We start from the raw sequence: 19,102 nt of genomic DNA on the forward strand, positions 1-19,102 counted from the left end.
GTCACTTGCGTAATTCTATAAAAATGTAGCAAATTTTTGTTTATTATTCCTGTCAGTAGTATTAATGTGCATACATGTGCTTGGGTGTCCAAGAAAATGGCCATAATGTCAAATTACTGGTTCATGTCCATGCTTTAGTTTATTACTACATAAACTTAGCATAATGAGATTCTTGGTCTAATGCCTACTGTGGGCTGTCAGTTAATGATTCAGGGTTCTTAAGTCTCACGCATTGACCGTGAGACTCATCATCCAGTTCCCACACTCACACCTTGTGTTTCCCACGCTGAGAAGTAGCCAGGGATAACCCCCACCAAGGTGTCCTGTTATATAGAATTAAGGGACGAGGTGCAGGCATTCGGTGCAGAGTTTTCCACCGAGTTCATAGCTGTCCCGCGTTATACAGAGTCAACAGCCACCTACTAGCCAATCAGAAAATAGCTTTTGTTGTTTCTGGGTAAATTCCAAGATAAGTTAGATGTGATCTTGCTACAATCACGTTATTACATGGATGCGCCCCCACACACAGAGTGCAGTGGGAGTGGAAGAGCAAGATCCGATGAATGCAGTAGGCAGAGCTCTGGAGTCTCATGCACTGACCGTGAGACACACGCTGTGCTCCTAACAGATGTAATCTCACTCCAAATTTTTGATGATACTTGAGAGCCCTGATGATACATTTGCAAAGAATAACAGAAAGTAGCAGCATAGCCTTAAATACATCCATGAAAGTGCTGCTCTTCACTCTACCCCCTACATATCCTCCACAGACACCCCCGCCGGTGGATCTGCGGGCTGCTGCACTGCGAGCTGAGATCATGGACGCAGAGGGTCTGGGCCTCAAGCTGGAGGATAGGGAGACAGTCATCAAAGAACTCAAGAAGTCCTTAAAAATTAAGGTCTGTATTTCAAAGACTACACACAGTCATCTGATTCCTGTATGCAGTTATGATGCAGGATCTGTACAGCTATGCCTCACGGAATTGTATATCTGTCTTTGACAGGTTCCAAGTATTCCTTACTGCTGTTTGCCTAGTCATTTGGTTTTTTCCACAAATGTCTGAAAGTTTTGGGTTATATGTAAGAAACATCTGATTGCTGTAAAAGTGTAAATCCACAGTGACATACACTCACATTCCTGGAGATTTAGATCTTACGACCCTCTCTGGTGTGTCTCCATACTCTGTGTGGCGTTTCCTCTCTGGTGTGTCTCCATACTCTGTGTGGTGTTTCCTCTCTGGTGTGTCTCCATACTCTTTGTGGTGTTTCCTCTCTGGTGTGTCTCCATACTCTGTGTGGTGTTTCCTCTCTGGTGTGTCTCCATACTCTGTGTGGTGTTTCCTCTCTGGTGTGTCTCCATACTCTGTGTGGTGTTTCCTCTCTGATGTGTCTCCATACTCTGTGTGGCGTTTCCTCTCTGGTGTCTTTCCATACTCTGTGTGGTGTTTCCTCACTGGTGTGTCTCCATACTCTGTGTGGTGTTTCCTCTCTGGTGTGTCTCCATACTCTGTGTGGTGTTTCCTCTCTGGTGTGTCTCCATACTCTTTGTGGTGTTTCCTCTCTGGTGTGTCTCCATACTCTGTGTGGTGTTTCCTCTCTGGTGTGTCTCCATACTCTGTGTGGTGTTTCCTCTCTGGTGTGTTTCCATACTCTGTGTGGTGTTTCCTCTCTGGTGTGTCTCCATACTCTGTGTGGTATCTCCTCTCTGGTGTGTCTCCATACTCTGTGTGGTATCTCCTCTCTGGTGTGTCTCCATACTCTGTGTGGCGTTTCCTCTCTGGTGTCTTTCCATACTCTGTGTGGTGTTTCCTCACTGGTGTGTCTCCATACTCTGTGTGGTGTTTCCTCTCTGGTGTGTCTCCATACTCTGTGTGGTATCTCCTCTCTGGTGTCTTTCCATACTCTGTGTGGTGTTTCCTCACTGGTGTGTCTCCATACTCTGTGTGGTGTTTCCTCTCTGGTGTGTCTCCATACTCTGTGTGGTATCTCCTCTCTGGTGTGTCTCCATACTCTGTGTGGTATTTCCTCTCTGGTGTGTCTCCATACTCTGTGTGGTATCTCCTCTCTGGTGTGTCTCCATACTCTGTGTGGTGTTTCCTCTCTGGTGTGTCTCCATACTCTGTGTGGTGTTTCCTCTCTGGTGTGTCTCCATTCTCTGTGTGGTATCTCCTCTCTGGTGTGTCTCCATACTCTGTGTGGTATCTCCTCTCTGGTGTGTCTCCATACTCTTTGTGGTGTTTCCTCTCTGGTGTGTCTCCATACTCTGTGTGGTGTTTCCTCTCTGGTGTGTTTCCATACTCTTTGTGGTGTTTCCTCTCTGGTGTGTCTCCATACTCTGTGTGGTGTTTCCTTTCCGGTGTGTCTCCATACTCTGTGTGGTGTTTCCTCTCTGGTGTGTCTCTATACTCTGTGTGGTGTTTCCTCTCTGGTGTGTCTCCATACTCTGTGTGGTGTTTCCTCACTGGTGTGTCTCCATACTCTGTGTGGTGTTTCCTCTCTGGTGTGTCTCCATACTCTGTGTGGTGTTTCCTCTCTGGTGTGTCTCCATACTCTGTGTGGTGTTTCCTCTCTGATGTGTCTCCATACTCTGTGTGGTGTTTCCTCTCTGGTGTGTCTCCATACTCTGTGTGGTGTTTCCTCTCTGGTGTGTCTCCATACTCTGTGTGGTGTTTCCTCTCTGGTGTGTCTCCATACTCTGTGTGGTGTTTCCTCTCTGATGTGTCTCCATACTCTGTGTGGTGTTTCCTCTCTGGTGTGTCTCCATACTCTGTGTGGTGTTTCCTCTCTGGTGTGTCTCCATACTCTGTGTGGTGTTTCCTCTCTGATGTGTCTCCATACTCTGTGTGGTGTTGCAGGGAGAGGAGCTAAGCGAGGCTAATGTGCGCCTGAGCCTGCTGGAGAAGAAGCTGGACAGCTCCTCAAAAGACGCGGATGAGCGTGTGGAGAAGATCCAGACCAAGCTGGATGAGACGCAGACCCTCCTCAAGAAGAAAGAGAAGTATGACTTAAACAAGTTGTTAAAGAACACACCATGCTGACTTGGCAGAAAGTTTGGCACTTTCCATAAACAACTCAAAGCTTTGTTACCTCATATGCTTGGAGATTTATGCTCGTTGTATTTAACGTTCGCATCACAGGGAGTTTGAGGAGACCATGGACGCGCTGCAGGCTGACATCGACCAGCTGGAGTCTGAGAAGGCTGAACTGAAGCAGCGACTCAACAGCCAGTCCAAGATGAGCACAGAGGGCCTGCGGGCTGCACCAGCGTCTGGGATCGCCTCCATCGTCACCGGCATGACTGGAGGTGACGTCCCTGTGCCATTTACACCACGCCTGATCCACTCTGAAGATTTCACCAGATATTTGCTGTTGTTTAAATACTATTTTCATTCTGGATCAGGAGACACACCAAACTAGCCAAAACAGATTCCCACAAATTAGAGAGAAAACAGGTTTCAAAACGAGTTATTAAGGAGTAGTGTGAATTATTACATATTTATATATATTAGCTGTATCTGGTATCAAAATATGCTTTGTCATTATTTAGCATAGAATATCAGAATTCAGAAATCTTTAGAATTTTGTGTGGAAAGTTCAGTTAAATTCAGTAAATTCTGTTATGCTGTTGTGAGAAATTAATTCAATTTAAATTTGAATTACACTACAATTAATATTAGAGTTAAAGTTTATTAGTCTCACACACTGATTCAGGGAACTTTTGGTTCACGTTTTGACATTTCTCCCTGACCTCTTATGTGGGGGAGCCTTTTTGTTTCTAAAGATTTTTTTTTTCTTCAGGTTCTGTCATAGCACAGATTTTAGATTATTTTTGAAAATGTACTATTCACAAACATCCGATTGTTCGTTTCAAATCATTATCCGGTTGAATTATTCATAGATATTTCCTGCTTTGGACTTTGTACTATAAATTGGCTTCTCAGTTAGATAAACAGAAAGACTAGTTTTCCTAAGATAATGTGTTTATTTAGGTCTGGGCATGATGTGTTACTAAACTCTTAAGGCCACATTTGTGGTGTTAAACGTACTGGTAGATATGTCTTCATGATCAATTGATTTGCACTCTGTCATAAATCAGATTTTAGTTACTTGTTTGAAATGATAAATACACTTTATTTGCATCAAAAGAGAACTGAATAATTGTGATAAAAGAGACTTAATGTTTTTTCTGTGATCTGAAAAAGGTCGTCACCATTATGTACTGTTTGGGATAAGACTTGATTGAATATGTTTAGCTTTAAGTTCTTCTTTTCACAGCATGCAACATATGCTTCATGCCCAGGGTAGTACTGGGTCCAGTTATATGACCTTTATATCACAGCTTTATTAAATACTGTTTCTAACTGGTCCAGAGGCGTCATGTGGCTGTTGATTATTTTCCTGTAACCACCCAGGTAGCCCTGGCAGCCTAATAATAGTTCTATATTAATGCTTTTTAAATATAAAAATGTTAATATAAAATCCTGTGTGACATTTTACACATAAATAAGCAGCCATTTTTTATAATTTATAATTTTCCTTGGTTTCTGTTGACGGTTTCTATGGTAATGTAATGGACTTGCCGCTTCCAGTGAGCCAGACATTCTATCCTTACAGGGACTGTATTTTTAAGAGCTGATTGGAACATTATGAAATGCTAATTGAAATAATTTTCTCCTGAAATAACCATTTTATTTTTTTTTGTTTATTAGCAGTGGTACAAGACCGATAAACCACTTTGAGGTGTGTGGTTATACGAAAATAATCAAGGACAACTTGATGTAATGCAGTTTATCCTTTACTTAGCTAAGGCAGGTTGTAAGGATCCCAGACAGAAGCTGGTTACGAGACGCTAATTTCTGATCCTAATTGTTTTTCTGTATCCTTCTTTTTTCAATGCTGCATGTTTTTAATCTGCAGATGAGCAGAAAGGTAATGTCTGCTGTCTTAATCTCTAACCTGCTTGCTTTGGCCATGCATGTCAACAGTGAGACCAACAGATGAAACTGTACTACAATGAAATGGATCTTTTATATCAGAACTTCTTTATGTGCATTTTATTTCTTGCCAGTTTTGATAAAGATTCAAAGTAACGGAACTTTTCTAAACAGCTAATTTACCATGTTCATATTTTGGAATTTTGAAGACCTAGGCAGTGTATACTTTTAATACTACTGTAGAAAATCATAAACGCAGTGTAGGTTCAGCATATTGTGGACACCAAGTGCCAATGCTGGTAGGAAAGTTCATGGAAGAATAACACACTATTTGTTTCTAGTTCAGTTATGATCAGATGCACAGATTTTTCCATAAGCCGTGCTAAGATGCAAGGGAAAGGGACATGGATGCCATTTGCTTTCCCTGTATTTCTACTGTATGACATTTTTTGATGCGTTTGTATCTGAAACAATGACCGTATTTCATTGAACTCCTATGTACTGATAAACTTTAAGTTTTGAATAATGCAGTCGCCTGCAAGAATTTAAACATGCTGCTGCTGGAGTCTGACACGCTCCTCTGCTTCCTTCCTGCCCTGCGCATAGGTGTTGCTGTGGCCACCATGGCCGGGGGCTCGGGGTCCCTTCAGGTCGTCGACTCTCCCCTCCTGCTGCAGCAGATCGAAGCCCAGCGCCTCAGCATCAAGCACCTGAAGAATGAGAACAACCGTCTGAAGGTGAGCCGAGGCCCAGCCCCACTGTCTCTATTAGCAGGAGCTTAGACTGTTTGTAGGTACCAAGAGGTTCTTTGGAAGTACAGCTTTCTTTGATGACCTCTGTGACAGCCTGCAAAAGAAATTAAGCTCTTGGCTGTGTCAGAATTATACAGTCGATAGAATTATTTGTAAATGTACTCAACGCAGATGAAATGGTTACCGGTTTCATGGTAAACCACGGTAAAATACCCCACGGTTAGTATTACTACGGTGGATATAAAAAGTGTACAAACCCCTGTTCAAATGTCAGGTTTTTATGCTGTAACAAATGAGACCTTGATAACGTCAAAACTTGAGACTGATCGTTTCAAAGCTTTTCCCAACCTTTATTTTGACCTTGAAGTTGTACAATTCAATTGGGAAAAAAAAACTAATCTTTTAGGGGGGAAAATATAAAAAATAAACATACAGTAAGCTGGGTGCATAGGTGTGCACACCCTTAAACTAATGCTGCACTCCATTTGAACTCGTAACTCAGAAATTCCGAGTTCTTCGGAATTTAGTCAGAAAGTTAGCAACGGTTTGCCAGACACGTGCCTCAGGCGTAGCAAACGTGGTTTCGCTTTGTGTCAGTGTAAACTTGGTGTAAGGCAGTGACAGCGCTCTGGAGATTTTTAATGTTAATGCACATTTGATTTGGTTTTCTTATGTTTACATAAACATATTGGCTATTTTATTATTTTAATGCTTATACACCAAAAGGTGTATAATGTTGCTAGTTTTATTACTGGTTTTCAGTATAAAACTTATAGTAGCTTTTGAAGATTTTCAGCACATTTTGCCAATACCGTGATATATTTTCATACCGTTTCACCTCCAGTACACGCTCACTTGTTTGAGCCTGGTAGGGTAACAGCACTATCCCCAATGTGAATATTACCTGTCTCTGTGCTGTGCCCCGGCTCCTCTCAGGCAGAGAAGATGAGTGCTCAGCTTGCTTCCCTGCCCCCACTGCGTGTGTCGAAGCTGCCCAGCAAGGACGGCTCCCGGCCCGAGGTGCTCTCCAGCGCCCTCTATCGTAAAACAGACCAGCTGCTGGAGACCCTGCTCCAGATGAGTGCCAACGTGAAGGTGGTGGACGTCACTGGCAAATCACCAGGTCGGTGCTGCCGTCGCCCTGACCTGCTCTCTGCTTTCTCTGCGTTTCTTTACTTCATGCCTCACTCACAACCTTAATTCTATACTGTCATTATATGGCCAAAAGTGTCTGGACATTCCTTCTAATTAGCAGAATTAGCTAATTAAGCCACACTCATTGCAGATACAGTTGTTTAATTAGGCACCCAGCTATGCAAACCCCAGTAGCTAACATGGACAGTAGAATCAGTCGTATGGAAGAGTTCACGGACATCAAGTCAATTGGTCAAATTTCTACACCTTCCCCAGTAATCTGCAAGTTTATTGATTTGAAGTGTAAATATCTGGGGATCACAACACTCACAGTAGAGTGGTAGGCGACACAAGCCCACAGAAATGCACTGCTAACTGCTGTAGTGCAGTACATAAACACTGCTTGCCTTTATTTGGAACACTCAAACTTCCAAACTGTGTCTGGAAGCAGCACCAGCACAGAAATTAGCCCAGAAAAAGAGGACAGAAATGATTTGCTGAGAAAGGAGTGGATGACCCTGGCTGACCTGCACAAAGCCCCTGATCACATGACTTCTGTTCTGAAGCTCATTTTTTCATTGGGCCTGAATGAGGGTAAATTCTATGAACTCCCAGAAGAGCCAATGCTGTTACAGCAGCAAAGGGAGCTCCAGTCTCATTTTAATACCCTTGTTTTTGGAATGGTCTGCTTGCTTCTAGCCATATCGTGTATGATGTTCAAGGCTGTGAAAATCTGATGATGGTACATTAGCCTGCAGTCAAACTGATGCTGGTCTCCTCTTCCTGACAGTGAGCCCGAGTGCCCAGCTTCTGGAGCAAACCGCTCGTCTCCAGTCCCTCAGCGAGACCCTCGACAGGCTTAAGGTAACTGATGTGTGGCTTAAATCCTGGTGTCACGTCCATATAAAATGCCTGAGGTCGTGTTCCCTTGCTCAGTCTCTCCCGATGTGGTGCCTTTTGGTGGCTGCGATAGGGCTGGTCTTGTGGGTCTCATCTCACTTCCTCGATCCCCTTCTCAGGATGAAGTCGCTGAGCATGTGGTGGTGCAGAGGCCAGGTGCCAGAGTCCCCTCTGACTTTGCCACGTTCCCATCCACTTCTTTTGTTAAGGTAAGACACTGAAGCACGCACGGACTGAACATCAGGAAGTTTCCTGGTGGGTCGGTCTCATAAGGGCTGGTCTTTCTTCCCCAAACCAGGCATTACTCAGCTTAAATATAACCTCATACAATGTAGGCAACCAGCTGATCGTGATTAGCCAGTCCCCACCCAGGTCGGCAGACAAATATAGCCGCTATACCTAACCCTAAAGGTATTCAGAACCAAGGCCCAATTGTTCAGAAGTAATCTGATTGGATTTCATGTGTGGGATTGGATTAAATCTTAAGAATTGGTTTTTCAAAGCTTTCTAGCAGGATTGGAACACCTTTGATTAGGATTACAGAAGAAGGGTGGATTCCGGGTAGATTTCAAAAGCAAAATGTAACAAAACTTTAAAATTAGTCAAATAACATTTGTATCAAATAAGAAATATGACAAATTGGCTTGATGGAAAGGAAGCATGTATCACTTGTTTATATTTTGCTCTTGATTTGTTCAACAGTTACATTGATGAAGCAGATAAAGTAGACATTAGGCTAGCCCAGTGGTTCCCAAACTGGGGGGCGCAGAGATATTGCGGAGGGGCGCGCCAATGGGATCGCCTCAGGGGCATGTGCCACCCTAAAATAATCTTTTTAAAAAAAGGTTTTTGTACCACGTGACATGGTGACGTGTGACGACGTTTTGCAACGTCGGACAAAAAAATCTAACCATATCATGAAAAACAAGGTTTAAAATTTTCTGCATGAAGTGCAGGCAGACTATCAATTAATGGGTATGATTTAGTGTTGTTTTGTGCTATAGTATAAGCTGAAACCTGCGGTTATCATTAAAAACAAAATGCGGTAATCATAAGACAAACTTTAATTTGTGTACGGCAATAAATATTAACAGTAATGTTAAATCTGCATTTGCATAATTTCAAACTTATGCTGGACTTTTATTTTTAATTGATTGCTCTTTTTTCTCCCATAGTGGTGAAATCGCACCATTTGTATTTTGTATTTGCATTTGTTTTGCTAAATTAGAAAAGGGAGTTGTATTTCAAATAAAGTTTGAATCTGAACCTGTGTAGTTTGAATGGGGGGGCTCAATAATGTTCCTATCTAGAAAAGGGGGGCCCTGCAGAGAAAGTTTGGGAACCACTAGGCCAGCCATTAATTAAGCCTTTCAGTACAGTAAAGGGGGAAAAGGATCTTGTCCCTATAAAATAATCCCCCAAACTGCTGTCAATATCAAACAAAAATTCTATATTTAACTTCATTCATCACTGTATATTAATTACAATGACACAATTAAGAGCGATGAACCAGTCAAAAGCAGTTTCTAACATCCCTTATTATTGTTTACTATTGAGCATTTAGCATTTTTGATTTAAAACATGTTCAGAATATCCACAATGCATTTGTGAATAACATATTGGCCAATTTTCTTGTTTTTATTTATTTGTTTTGGGTCATATGAGGGGTCTGACTGCTTAAAAGACATTGAGAATAGAAGGGGATGTTTGTATTGTTTTATTGTGCTGTTTTCTGACTCTTCAAATAAAAACACAAAGTGATTCCACGATGCTTTTCAACCTGCTGTTTTTTTTAATAATAATAATAATAATAATAATACATTTTATTTATAGGCGCCTTTCTAAACACTCGACACCGTACAGTGAATGCTAAAGAACAATATAAAAACCATGATAATGCAAAATACAAGATTAAAAACACAAGTTAAATTAAACAAAGCAACTGAATTCACAGAGAGAAAGCCAGCTTGAACAGATGGGTTTTAAGTTTCGATTTGAACAGTGGAAGTGAGTCAATGTTTCTGAGCTCCGATGGTAACATAGTTAGTAGCTTACATTTAGAACACTGGTAATTTGGATTTGTTAGTCTTGAAAACTGTGTATCTGGATCAGGGTAATCCAGTCCAGTGTCGCTTTGAAAAACCAGCACAAATGTAAAATGGATCAACTGATCCTGGACAGCAAAACATTGGATTTCCAAATCAGGATCATTCTGTTCCACATTAATTTTTTTTTAAGTTTGATCTGGGCCCAGGGCATGTTGTTTTACTTTGATTGAGAATTATTTACGTATGACTTCCTAGGGCTTTAGTAAGAACACACTGTGGTAAATTAATGCAAACTTCACTTCCTTACCATTACCATTTCCTGTACCCTCAGGCTAAAGAAGAAAAAAAAGATGACACGTTATTGGTGGGAAAGGTGATGTTGCCTTGCTCTCGCGGCCAGGAGCAGGTGCATCGCCTCGTCCTATCACAGCCGCAGCTCCACAGAGTGCACCGCCTTCTCCTTGCTTAGGCTCCACCCCTACTCACACCTCTGGTGTGTTAGTCTGCACGAATGACACCTCGCCGTACACCAATCTCCACATTAGTTTCACAACATTCATTTCAGCTGCCATTTTTGCCACTGACCTACGAAAATGCCAATGCTACATTTGAGAAGGATATTACAGGTTTGAGAATATCTGATGTCCATTTCAGTTACTATGTTTAAAATGTCCTTGGATTGCTAGGGAATAGTTCAATACACTTTTAAGATTTCAGTTTTGTTTATACCATTCAATGTGGATAAAAGTACACACATGCTTATAAATTTCACCATATGAAGGCAGACTGTCATGTGGATCGTTTTGTAACTTGAGTATTTCTGTCGGACATATTACTTCTGGCCAGTAGAGTAATTTTATCACTAAGATCTTACGTAAGGTTAATTTGTTGCGTAAGGTTAAGCTGAGAACAGTTATTGTTTTTCATTTTAATTTAAAATATTTATCAAATGTAGTGTTATTTAATGTTTTTATACATTAACAAATATTTCATTTAGTATAGCTAAAGCATACTAATTTTTATCTTACTTTGGTAAGCCATTAATTTACCATAGCAGTATCTTCAAATGTAGTGCCGTTAAGTTTGTGAAATATCTACTGGATGCATAACATTTTTATTATTATGATGAAGATGTAACATTTCATTTGTATGAGATGGAACTAAGATATATGAAGATACATATTTTGTTATTTGGGGATTGTCCTTCACATTTTGTTCCACCATTGAGAAGTTAATAAGTATCATAATGTCTATTTATTTAACATGCCTGCTTACGATGACCGTTTGGAGACTGTTCCCAGTGTGACTGAGATGCAACAGCTTCTCTTTGAAACTGTTCCAGTCTTATCACAAATACAGGTACTTGTAAGGATGTCATGCCGAACAAGAACTGAAACTCATTGCTCAGAATGTTTACCTAATAATGCACTATAGTTTATCTTTGTCTTATGTGAAAGAGGAGGTGAAGTTCTTTTAGAGAGTATACTTGAGTAATAGTGACCAACCAATATGAAGTAACCACTCTGCGTAATCACTCCTTACTCTCTCAGTGCTGCAGTTGTATTGAGGGCACTCCTGTAACCTAATATATATTTCCCAGCTTTAACCCCCACTGTATGCATCGGCTGTAGCATCTTGAAAATTCAACATATGCTAGAAACACTCTGCGGCCTTGTAGTACTGTAACCATACATACAATAAACCGTTACTCCAGAACACTCCTTTGGCGTGTCTTGCCTACATGTCTCATGTCTCTCTACAAAGGTTTTTTTTTTTAATCCCATTTTAACTATTTTTGCTTTTTAATTCATTAAAAAAATAACGGTATCAGAGGATTAAGGGACATGCTGTCAATCATACAAGTCAGGAAGCTGAGGTTATACACATGCAAACCAAATTACCGTGGTGTTTAGCTGACTGCACCACATTACAATCTAACAGAAACAAACTGAAATGCTGTTTAAAAATGTGCAGTCATTGGATATATGCAACACCCTCATAATTAAGTATCGTTACTGTTCAATTCAGATGTCACATAACAATCTGTAACACTCATGGGGGCACAAATAACCTGAAATGAAATGTTCGTTATCTACTAATCCCATGTCTGTTGATCATTAATCATAACATGTAGTTGTTATACTTGCTTGTGTACTTGACTAGTAACTGAGTTACTAAGTTACTTGTGCCCTTTCAAGTAAAGTATTATCAAACATTCTAACATCAATAGTTGTCTTTTGCACTGCTTTTGGACATTGATATTTAGCTTAGAAGAAAGGGGGGAAAAATCAGCTAAATTACAGATATAAGCTGAGATCAACAGGAGCAAAAAGATAAGTATTTACTGCTTGTACTCATTTATACCTTTAATTGGTACTCAAACAGGAAGAAATTGGTGAACTTGGCTGTCAGAGTTGGGCGTCGAAACTGCCTGATCTTCTTAAAGCCTATGTGTTCGTACAGCTTCTGTGCATCAGTCTGGACCACAGAGGTATAGAGGACAATTGTCTGGTATCCCTTTGTGCGAGCAAAGTCCACTGCTACCCTGCAGAGGGTTTTGGCGATGCCTCGGCGTCGATGACTTCTGTATACTGACACGTGCTTAAGCTCTAAGAACTCCTGATAAATCTTGGAGGGTACGTAAGCCATTAAGGCCACCACTCGACCCTCACTCTCTGCCACCCAGAAACATGAGTCCCTCTCCTCCATGTAGGACTCCTGGATGCGACTAAAGTCTTCTTTCAGTGTGAAGTCAATGTATTTGGTGAAGGACTGGCTGACCAGCTGTCGCATTCCTACTAAGAGCATGCTGATCACCAGTACAGGGAGGAGGAAGGACTTGAAGACAGCCATCAGACCAAAGAAGACACACATGAGCACCACCTGGATAAGGGGCTGTTTCAGCATGTGCACGAAGGAGGTGGGCACTTGCTCACTGATCCCCAGCGCAAAGATCTCCTTCACCAGCTCCTCGTCTTCATCCCTGTACTTCCGCACCTTAATTTTGTCCATGGTGCTGACACCCTTCAACCTAAAAACAGTACAGACAAAAATTATACACTGGGAATCGCTGCCAAATCTCACTGCCAGAAAATGTTGATTAACTGCACTGAAACTTTGCACTCCAGAAATTTCCATAGAGACTGATGTTTGGGTCATTCTCACAAACTCATGGCTATAACAAGTTTTCTCTCATTTTCAAAATTAGTTTGAAGTCATTGTGTAAACTGTTAATTTTGCCTCTAGGGTAGTAGATTTCTTTATATTAACATTTATTTTTATAATGTTGCAGCCCTTGGATCCCAAAGAGAGTCTCGACAGGTGCTTAAGTTTTCCTTTTAAGTTTAGAGCAGCGTCAACTCTGTCCGTCTCGTCCGATATCTTAATTATAGCACTGTGAAAACTTTATCAGGACATACACACAAACATTTAACAATCTAGTTCCCGCGGATACAAACTTCAATAAACATAAACATTCATATACATAGCAATACGTTTCATACATAGATACGAATTACAAATCATAACTATATAAAGAAACGTACCTCGCTGCGCTCACCAAGGAATGCAAATGTATGATATGATAATCCTTTCGTTATGTAAATGAAGTACAAAATTAAAAATAAAACTGCTTAAGCACAACCAAAGCAGCTTCCCTCATTTACGCCTGCAGGCTACTTCTAAAAAGACCTCCCCTTTGTGCAAACTACGGTGTCACCCACAGGACAAAATTCAATAGCGCAGGTACACTCAAAATTCGTTCATAAATTCACACACAAACCACACTTGACTAAAGCACATACAAAATAAAAAATATTCGTGAATAAATTAGAAAATGAATTAGACATATTTATATCGTTTTACCAAAACAAAATGACAAAAAAAACATACAAGGACAACTGCGGTCCTTTACATATAAATATTTCAACAAATCCGGGGCAAGAGCTACAGAGATGATAAAAACATGATAAAACTAGCAAAAAAAATGAGTTGTTGTATAACTATATATATATATATATATACACACACACACACACACACACACACACACACACACACACATACATACATACACACAGTACTGTTCAAAAGTGTGGGGTTTCCAGCTATGATAGTCATTTCAAATCAAATCACATAACTTTTAATGTCACATCACTTGTCACCAGCACACAGGTGCTATACAAGTGAGTGAAATGCTTGTGTGCAAAGCCTCCCGTAGCAGGAAACATCAAACATTTGACAAATCTATGTATGTGCAAAAGTGTATGCAGTTGTGCATTTACAACACTAACAATGTCTACACGGTATTTCCAATCAGTCTGATGTTATTTTATTTTTTTTTCAATAGCAAGCAAATTTCTAAGTGACCCCAAACTTTTGAACAGTAGTGTGTGTGTATGTGTGTGTGTGTGTATATATCTACATATATACATACATACACAAATACATAAATATCATATAGATTGATTGCTTATTGTGGGCTACATGCAATAAAGTTGAAACATTTATAAACATTTCATCTAGTTTAGTGTTAATTGACCTTAAATTGTTATGGCATATATGTTAATCCTTTAGGCTAGCCTGGAGCCAGGCCTGGGGGTGGGGCTCGATGGCGAACGCCTGGTGGCCAGGCCTATACCCATGGGGCCTGGTCAGGCATAGCCCGAACAAGGCACGTGGGTCCCCCTTCCAATGGGCTCACCACCCATAGGAGGGACCATACGGGTCGGGTGCATTGTGAGCTGGGCAGTGGCCAAAGGTGGGGACCTTGGCGGTCCGATCCTCAGCTGCAGAAGCTAGCTCTTGGGACATGGAATGTCACCTCTCTGATGGGGAAGGAGCCTGAGCTGGTGCGCGAGGTTGTGAAATTCCGGCTAGACATAGTCGGGCTCACCTCGACGCATGGCTTGGGCTCTGGAACCAGTCTCCTTGAAGGGGGTTGGACCCTCTTCCACTCTGGAGTTGCCTGCGGGGAGAGGCGCCGAGCGGGGGTGGGCATACTTATTGCCCCCTGGCTGGGCGCCTGTACATTGGGGTTTACCGCAGTGGACAAGAGGGTAGCCTCCCTTCGCCTTCGGGTGGGTGGACGGGTTCTGACTGTTGTTTGCGTTTGTGCGCCGAGTGGCAGTTCAGAGTACCCACCCTTTTTAGAGTCTCTGGAAGGGGTGTTGGAGAGCACTCCTTCTGGGGACTCTCTTGTTCTGCTGGGGGACATCAATGCTCACGTGGGCAATGACAGTGAGACCTGGAGTGGCGTGATTGGGAGGAACGGCCCCCCCGATCTGAACCCGAGTGGTGTTCTGTTGTTGGACTTCTGTGCTCGCCACGGATTGTCCATAATGAACACCATGTTCAGGCATAAGGGTGTTCATATGTGCACTTGGCACCAGGACACCCTAGGCCGCAATTCGATGATCGACTTTGTAGTCGTGTCATCGGACTTGCGGCCGCATGTCTTGGACACTCGGGTGAAGAGAGGGGCGGAGCTGTCAACTGATCACTACCTGGTGGTGGGTTGGCTCCGCTGGTGGGGGAAGAAGCCGGCCAGGCCTGGCAGGCCGAAGCGTATAGTGAGGGTCTACTGGGAACGTCTGGCGGAATCCCCTGTCAGGAGAAGTTTCAACTCCTACCTCCGGCAGAACTTTTCCCATGTCCCGGGGGAGGCGGGGGACATTGAGTCCGAATGGGCCATGTTCTGCGCCTCCATTGTGGAGGCGGCTGACTGGAGCTGTGGCCGTAAGGTGGTCGGTGCCTGTCGCGGCGGCAATCCGCGAACCTGCTGGTGGACACCAGTGGTGAGGGATGCCGTCAAGCTGAAGGAGTCCTATCGGGCCTATTTAGCCTGTGGGACTCCAGAGGCAGCTGACGGGTACCGGCAGGCCAAGCGGGATGCAGCTTCGGCGGTCGCTGAGGCAAAAACTCAGGTTTGGGAGGAGTTTGGCGAGGCCATGGAAAACGACTTCCGGACGGCTTCGAGGCGATTCTGGTCCACTATCCGGCGGCTCCGGGTGGGAAAGCGGTGCAACATCAACACTGTTTATGGTGGGGATGGGGTGCTGCTGACCTCAACCTGGGACGTTTTGGGTCGGTGGAGGGAGTACTTCGAAGACCTCCTCAATCCCACCGACACGCCTTCCGATGTGGAAGCAGAGTATGGGGACTTGGGTGTGGACTCCCCTATCTCGGGGGCGGAGGTCGCTGAGGTGGTTAAAAATCTCCTCGGTGGCCGAGCCCCGGGGGTGGATGAGATCCGCCCAGAGTTCCTTAAGGCTCTGGATGCTGTGGGGCTGTCTTGGTTAACACGCATCTGCAGCATCGCGTGGACATCGGGGGCAGTGCCTCTGGACTGGCAGACCGGGGTGGTGGTCCCCCTCTTTAAGAAGGGGGACCAGAGGGTGTGCTCCAATTATAGGGGGATCACACTCCTCAGCCTCCCTCGTAAGGTCTATTCGGGGGTTCTGGAGAGGAGGGTCCGCCGGATTGTCGAACCTCGGATTCAGGAGGAGCAGTGTGGTTTTCGCCCTGGCCGTGGAACAGTGGACCAGCTCTATACTCTCCGCAGGGTTCTGGAGGGTTCATGGGAGTTTGCCCAACCAGTCTACATGTGTTTTGTGGACTTGGAGAAGGCATTCGACCGTGTCCCTCGGGGAGTCCTGTGGGGGGTGCTCCGGGAGTATGGGGTGCCGGGCTTCCTTTTAAGAGCTGTTCGGTCTCTGTATGACCGGTGCCAGAGTCTGGTCCGCATGGGCGGCAATAAGTCGGACTTGTTTCCGGTGAGGGTTGGACTCTGTAAGGGCTGCCCTTTGTCACCAATTCTGTTCATAACTTTTATGGACAGAATTTCTAGGCGCAGCCAGGGCGTTGAGGGTGTCCGGTTTGGTGACCTCAGGATTAGGTCTCTGCTTTTTGCAGATGATGTGGTCCTGTTGGCCTCATCGGACCGTGACCTTCGGCTCTCGCTGGGACAGTTTGCAGCCGAGTGTGAAGCGGCTGGGATGAGAATCAGCACCTCCAAATCTGAGACCATGGTCCTCAGCCGGAAAAGGGTAGAATGCTCTCTCCGGGTCGGGGATGGGATCCTTCCCCAAGTGGAGGAGTTTAAGTATCTCGGGGTCTTGTTCACGAGTGGGGGGACGATGGAGCGGGAGGTCGACAGGCGGATCGGTGTGGCATCCGCAGTGATGCGGGCGCTGCATCTATCTGTCATGGTGAAGAAGGAGCTGAGCCAAAAGGCGAAGCTCTCAATTTACCAGTCGATCTACGTTCCTACCCTCACCTATGGTCACGAGCTGTGGGTAGTGACCGAAAGAACGAGATCGCGAGTGCAAGCGGCCGAAATTAGTTTCCTCCGCAGGGTGGCTGGGCTCTCCCTTAGAGATAGGGTGAGGAGCTCTGTCATTCGGGAGGGACTCAGAGTAGAGCCGCTGCTCCTCTGCATTGAGAGGAGTCAGATAAGGTGGCTTGGGCATCTGATTAGGATGCCTCCTGGACGCCTCCCTGGTGAGGTGTTCCGGGCATGTCCCACTGGGAGGAGGCCCCGGGGAAGACCCAGGACACGCTGGAGGGACTATGTCTCTCGGCTGGCCTGGGAATGCCTCGGGATTCCCCCAGAGGAGCTGGATGAAGTGGCCGGGGAGAGGGAAGTCTGGGTTTCCCTGCTGAGACTGCTGCCCCCGCGACCCGACCTCGGATAAGTGGGAGAAAATGGATGGATGGATGGATATAATAGTTAATAAATTACAAAAGCACTGAGGTGAAGCTGGTTGTTACATTACTACCTGTGATCCAGGTCATCTGTCATAGCTCTCCATCTCATTCATTTATTTTACGAGTTTAATACAGTATTTAACCTCGATGTGTGCTTAGAGCCGTTATCTTGTTGAAATAACAAATGATTTTCACTAAGTGTGTCCAGACATTTGACTGGTACTGCAGTAAATAGTTTGTGGTGAGTTGAGGTTAGTTGTAATAGTATCAGTGAGTATCTGAACTTTGACCAGCCATCTCCCTTTAATATGGCACTAGAGTTTACTCGGATCACTACATAGTTGCATTCATAAAAAAATATTCATGTCAAATTTAATACCGTATTTAGCAAAAACATACACACTTGATAAGCAATCCTTCTAAACCAACAAGCCGTTATTTGTATGGTTACAGTTCAATCCACCTCTGAAAACGTAACTGATATGGATACTCAAAAGTGTTAGTTATGCAAACACTGACTATTGTTCATCTGTTAATATTCACCAGAGATTTAATTAGAAACAAATCCAAAATATATAAAAAATAAATCAGAATCCTCCTCCTTCACCATTTTCACATGTAAACCGCACAGAATCAGAGGCAGAAACCCTGCAGACTATTCTTTCGCCCTCGAATGAAATGGGCAGAAACAAAGAAACACTAAATTTGGCAAGAGGATGCAGATTCCTACCCGCTGCTTACGTGTTTGATAACGTATCGTGAACCCTGAGTGCTGGAATCCCCCCAAATCCGCTGACTTGCCAAACAAAATTGCATTACTCACACCATTAAGACCAGCCCACATTGATTTTTTCCCCCTAATTTACACAACTATAAAAATCTACTTTTTAGATTTAGTTGTAGGTTTTTCGCCTTCAAACGATCACATGGGACTGCGCCGATCAATGATTATTAAATGTTAACAATTGTAGACCTGTTTCCACTCAGCTGCAAAAGTACCTGGACAATAATAGTGTAATGATGTGTGTGTGTGTGTGTGGAGGGGGGAGGGATTGGCATGGAAGGTTAATTAAGTGGCTACACCTGGGTTGTTAGGGATGTGGGATTAAAAGAGGGAGAATACAGGGAGAGGGGGAGAGCCGCGCTCAATGAGAGATTGCTTGTTAGGCACGGCACTCGTTGGTTCTGGGAGGGAGGTGCCGCTCGTATGCCGTTTAGGGCTGCCGGCAGTGAAGCTAGATAGCGGGCTGCAGGGACAGGTTCCGGTGTGGTAGGGAGAGGATAGTTAGGACGGGGGTAGTTAGGAGTGCATGCTCGCTGCTGAGTTTAGAGTGTTTGATAGAGGCGAATAGTGGCATCCCCATAGTGACGTAGCGGCGGTGGAATTCCCTTTCCGCGTGGTGTTTTAGATTGCGGACCTGTGTGAATTAAAGTAAGCAGCGTAGCCCGCTAGTGGTCGGGGCGGTACTGGTTCCGTGATGCTTGCCTGTGCCCGTAGTGTGGGGATTACTGAGTAGTGCCGTGCCCTAATAGGGATGTGGTGTGGTGCGGGATTTACTGTGTGGTAACGTGGGTTAACACACGTTTGGAACGGTTGGTTTGCTACGGGGAGATAGCGGGGCCGGAC

At 43.9% G+C, this 19,102-nt stretch overlaps 2 protein-coding genes across 16 annotated transcripts in view; one reads left to right on the forward strand and one right to left on the reverse strand.

The window, feature by feature from the left end:
- Positions 1–11,486, forward strand: part of LOC111845764 (dynactin subunit 1-like) — a 70,701-nt gene extending 59,215 nt beyond the window's left edge. For 11 of the 13 annotated variants that reach the window (XM_023815414.2, XM_072707619.1, XM_023815409.2 and 8 more), the window contains 9 exons: positions 771–899; positions 2,856–2,998; positions 3,138–3,304; positions 4,918–4,929; positions 5,541–5,671; positions 6,623–6,809; positions 7,611–7,684; positions 7,840–7,929; positions 10,100–11,486. In XM_023815414.2, coding sequence (XP_023671182.2) covers positions 771–899; positions 2,856–2,998; positions 3,138–3,304; positions 4,918–4,929; positions 5,541–5,671; positions 6,623–6,809; positions 7,611–7,684; positions 7,840–7,929; positions 10,100–10,237 — 1,071 coding nt within the window. In that variant the 3' untranslated portion in view covers positions 10,238–11,486. The remainder of the gene's footprint in view (positions 1–770; positions 900–2,855; positions 2,999–3,137; positions 3,305–4,917; positions 4,930–5,540; positions 5,672–6,622; positions 6,810–7,610; positions 7,685–7,839; positions 7,930–10,099) is intronic. The other 2 variants (XM_023815404.2, XM_023815412.2) reach the window with 1 other exon arrangement.
- A 65-nt stretch (positions 11,487–11,551) lies between these two features.
- On the reverse strand, positions 11,552–18,308 carry LOC111845766 (N-acetyltransferase 8-like). 3 transcript variants are annotated; one of them, XM_023815415.2, is made up of 2 exons: positions 18,206–18,308; positions 11,552–12,799 (listed from the first exon to the last, which is right to left on the reverse strand). In XM_023815415.2, the coding sequence occupies exons 1-2, from the start codon at positions 18,289–18,291 to the stop codon at positions 12,127–12,129; spliced, it is 759 nt and encodes a 252-aa protein (XP_023671183.1). In that variant the 5' UTR covers positions 18,292–18,308; the 3' UTR covers positions 11,552–12,126. The 3 variants fall into 3 exon arrangements, with proteins under 3 accessions (XP_023671183.1, XP_023671186.1, XP_023671185.1); XM_023815418.2 differs by having other exon boundaries at positions 18,217–18,300; XM_023815417.2 differs by lacking the exon at positions 18,206–18,308 and adding an exon at positions 13,314–13,474.
- Positions 18,309–19,102: the final 794 nt, after the last annotated feature.

Source organism: Paramormyrops kingsleyae, chromosome 25 (genome assembly GCF_048594095.1).
Source record: "Paramormyrops kingsleyae isolate MSU_618 chromosome 25, PKINGS_0.4, whole genome shotgun sequence".
Taxonomy (NCBI): domain Eukaryota; kingdom Metazoa; phylum Chordata; class Actinopteri; order Osteoglossiformes; family Mormyridae; genus Paramormyrops; species Paramormyrops kingsleyae.

Excerpts from the sequence above, each read along its gene's own strand:
- LOC111845766 (XM_023815415.2), bottom strand. The coding sequence starts at position 18,291 with ATGCAATTTTGTTTGGCAAGTCAGCGGATTTGGGGGGATTCCAGCACT. Across the intron at positions 12,800-18,205 it reads ATCAAACACGTAAGCAGCGG|GTTGAAGGGTGTCAGCACCA; the intron begins GTAGGAATCTGC and ends TACTGTTTTTAG.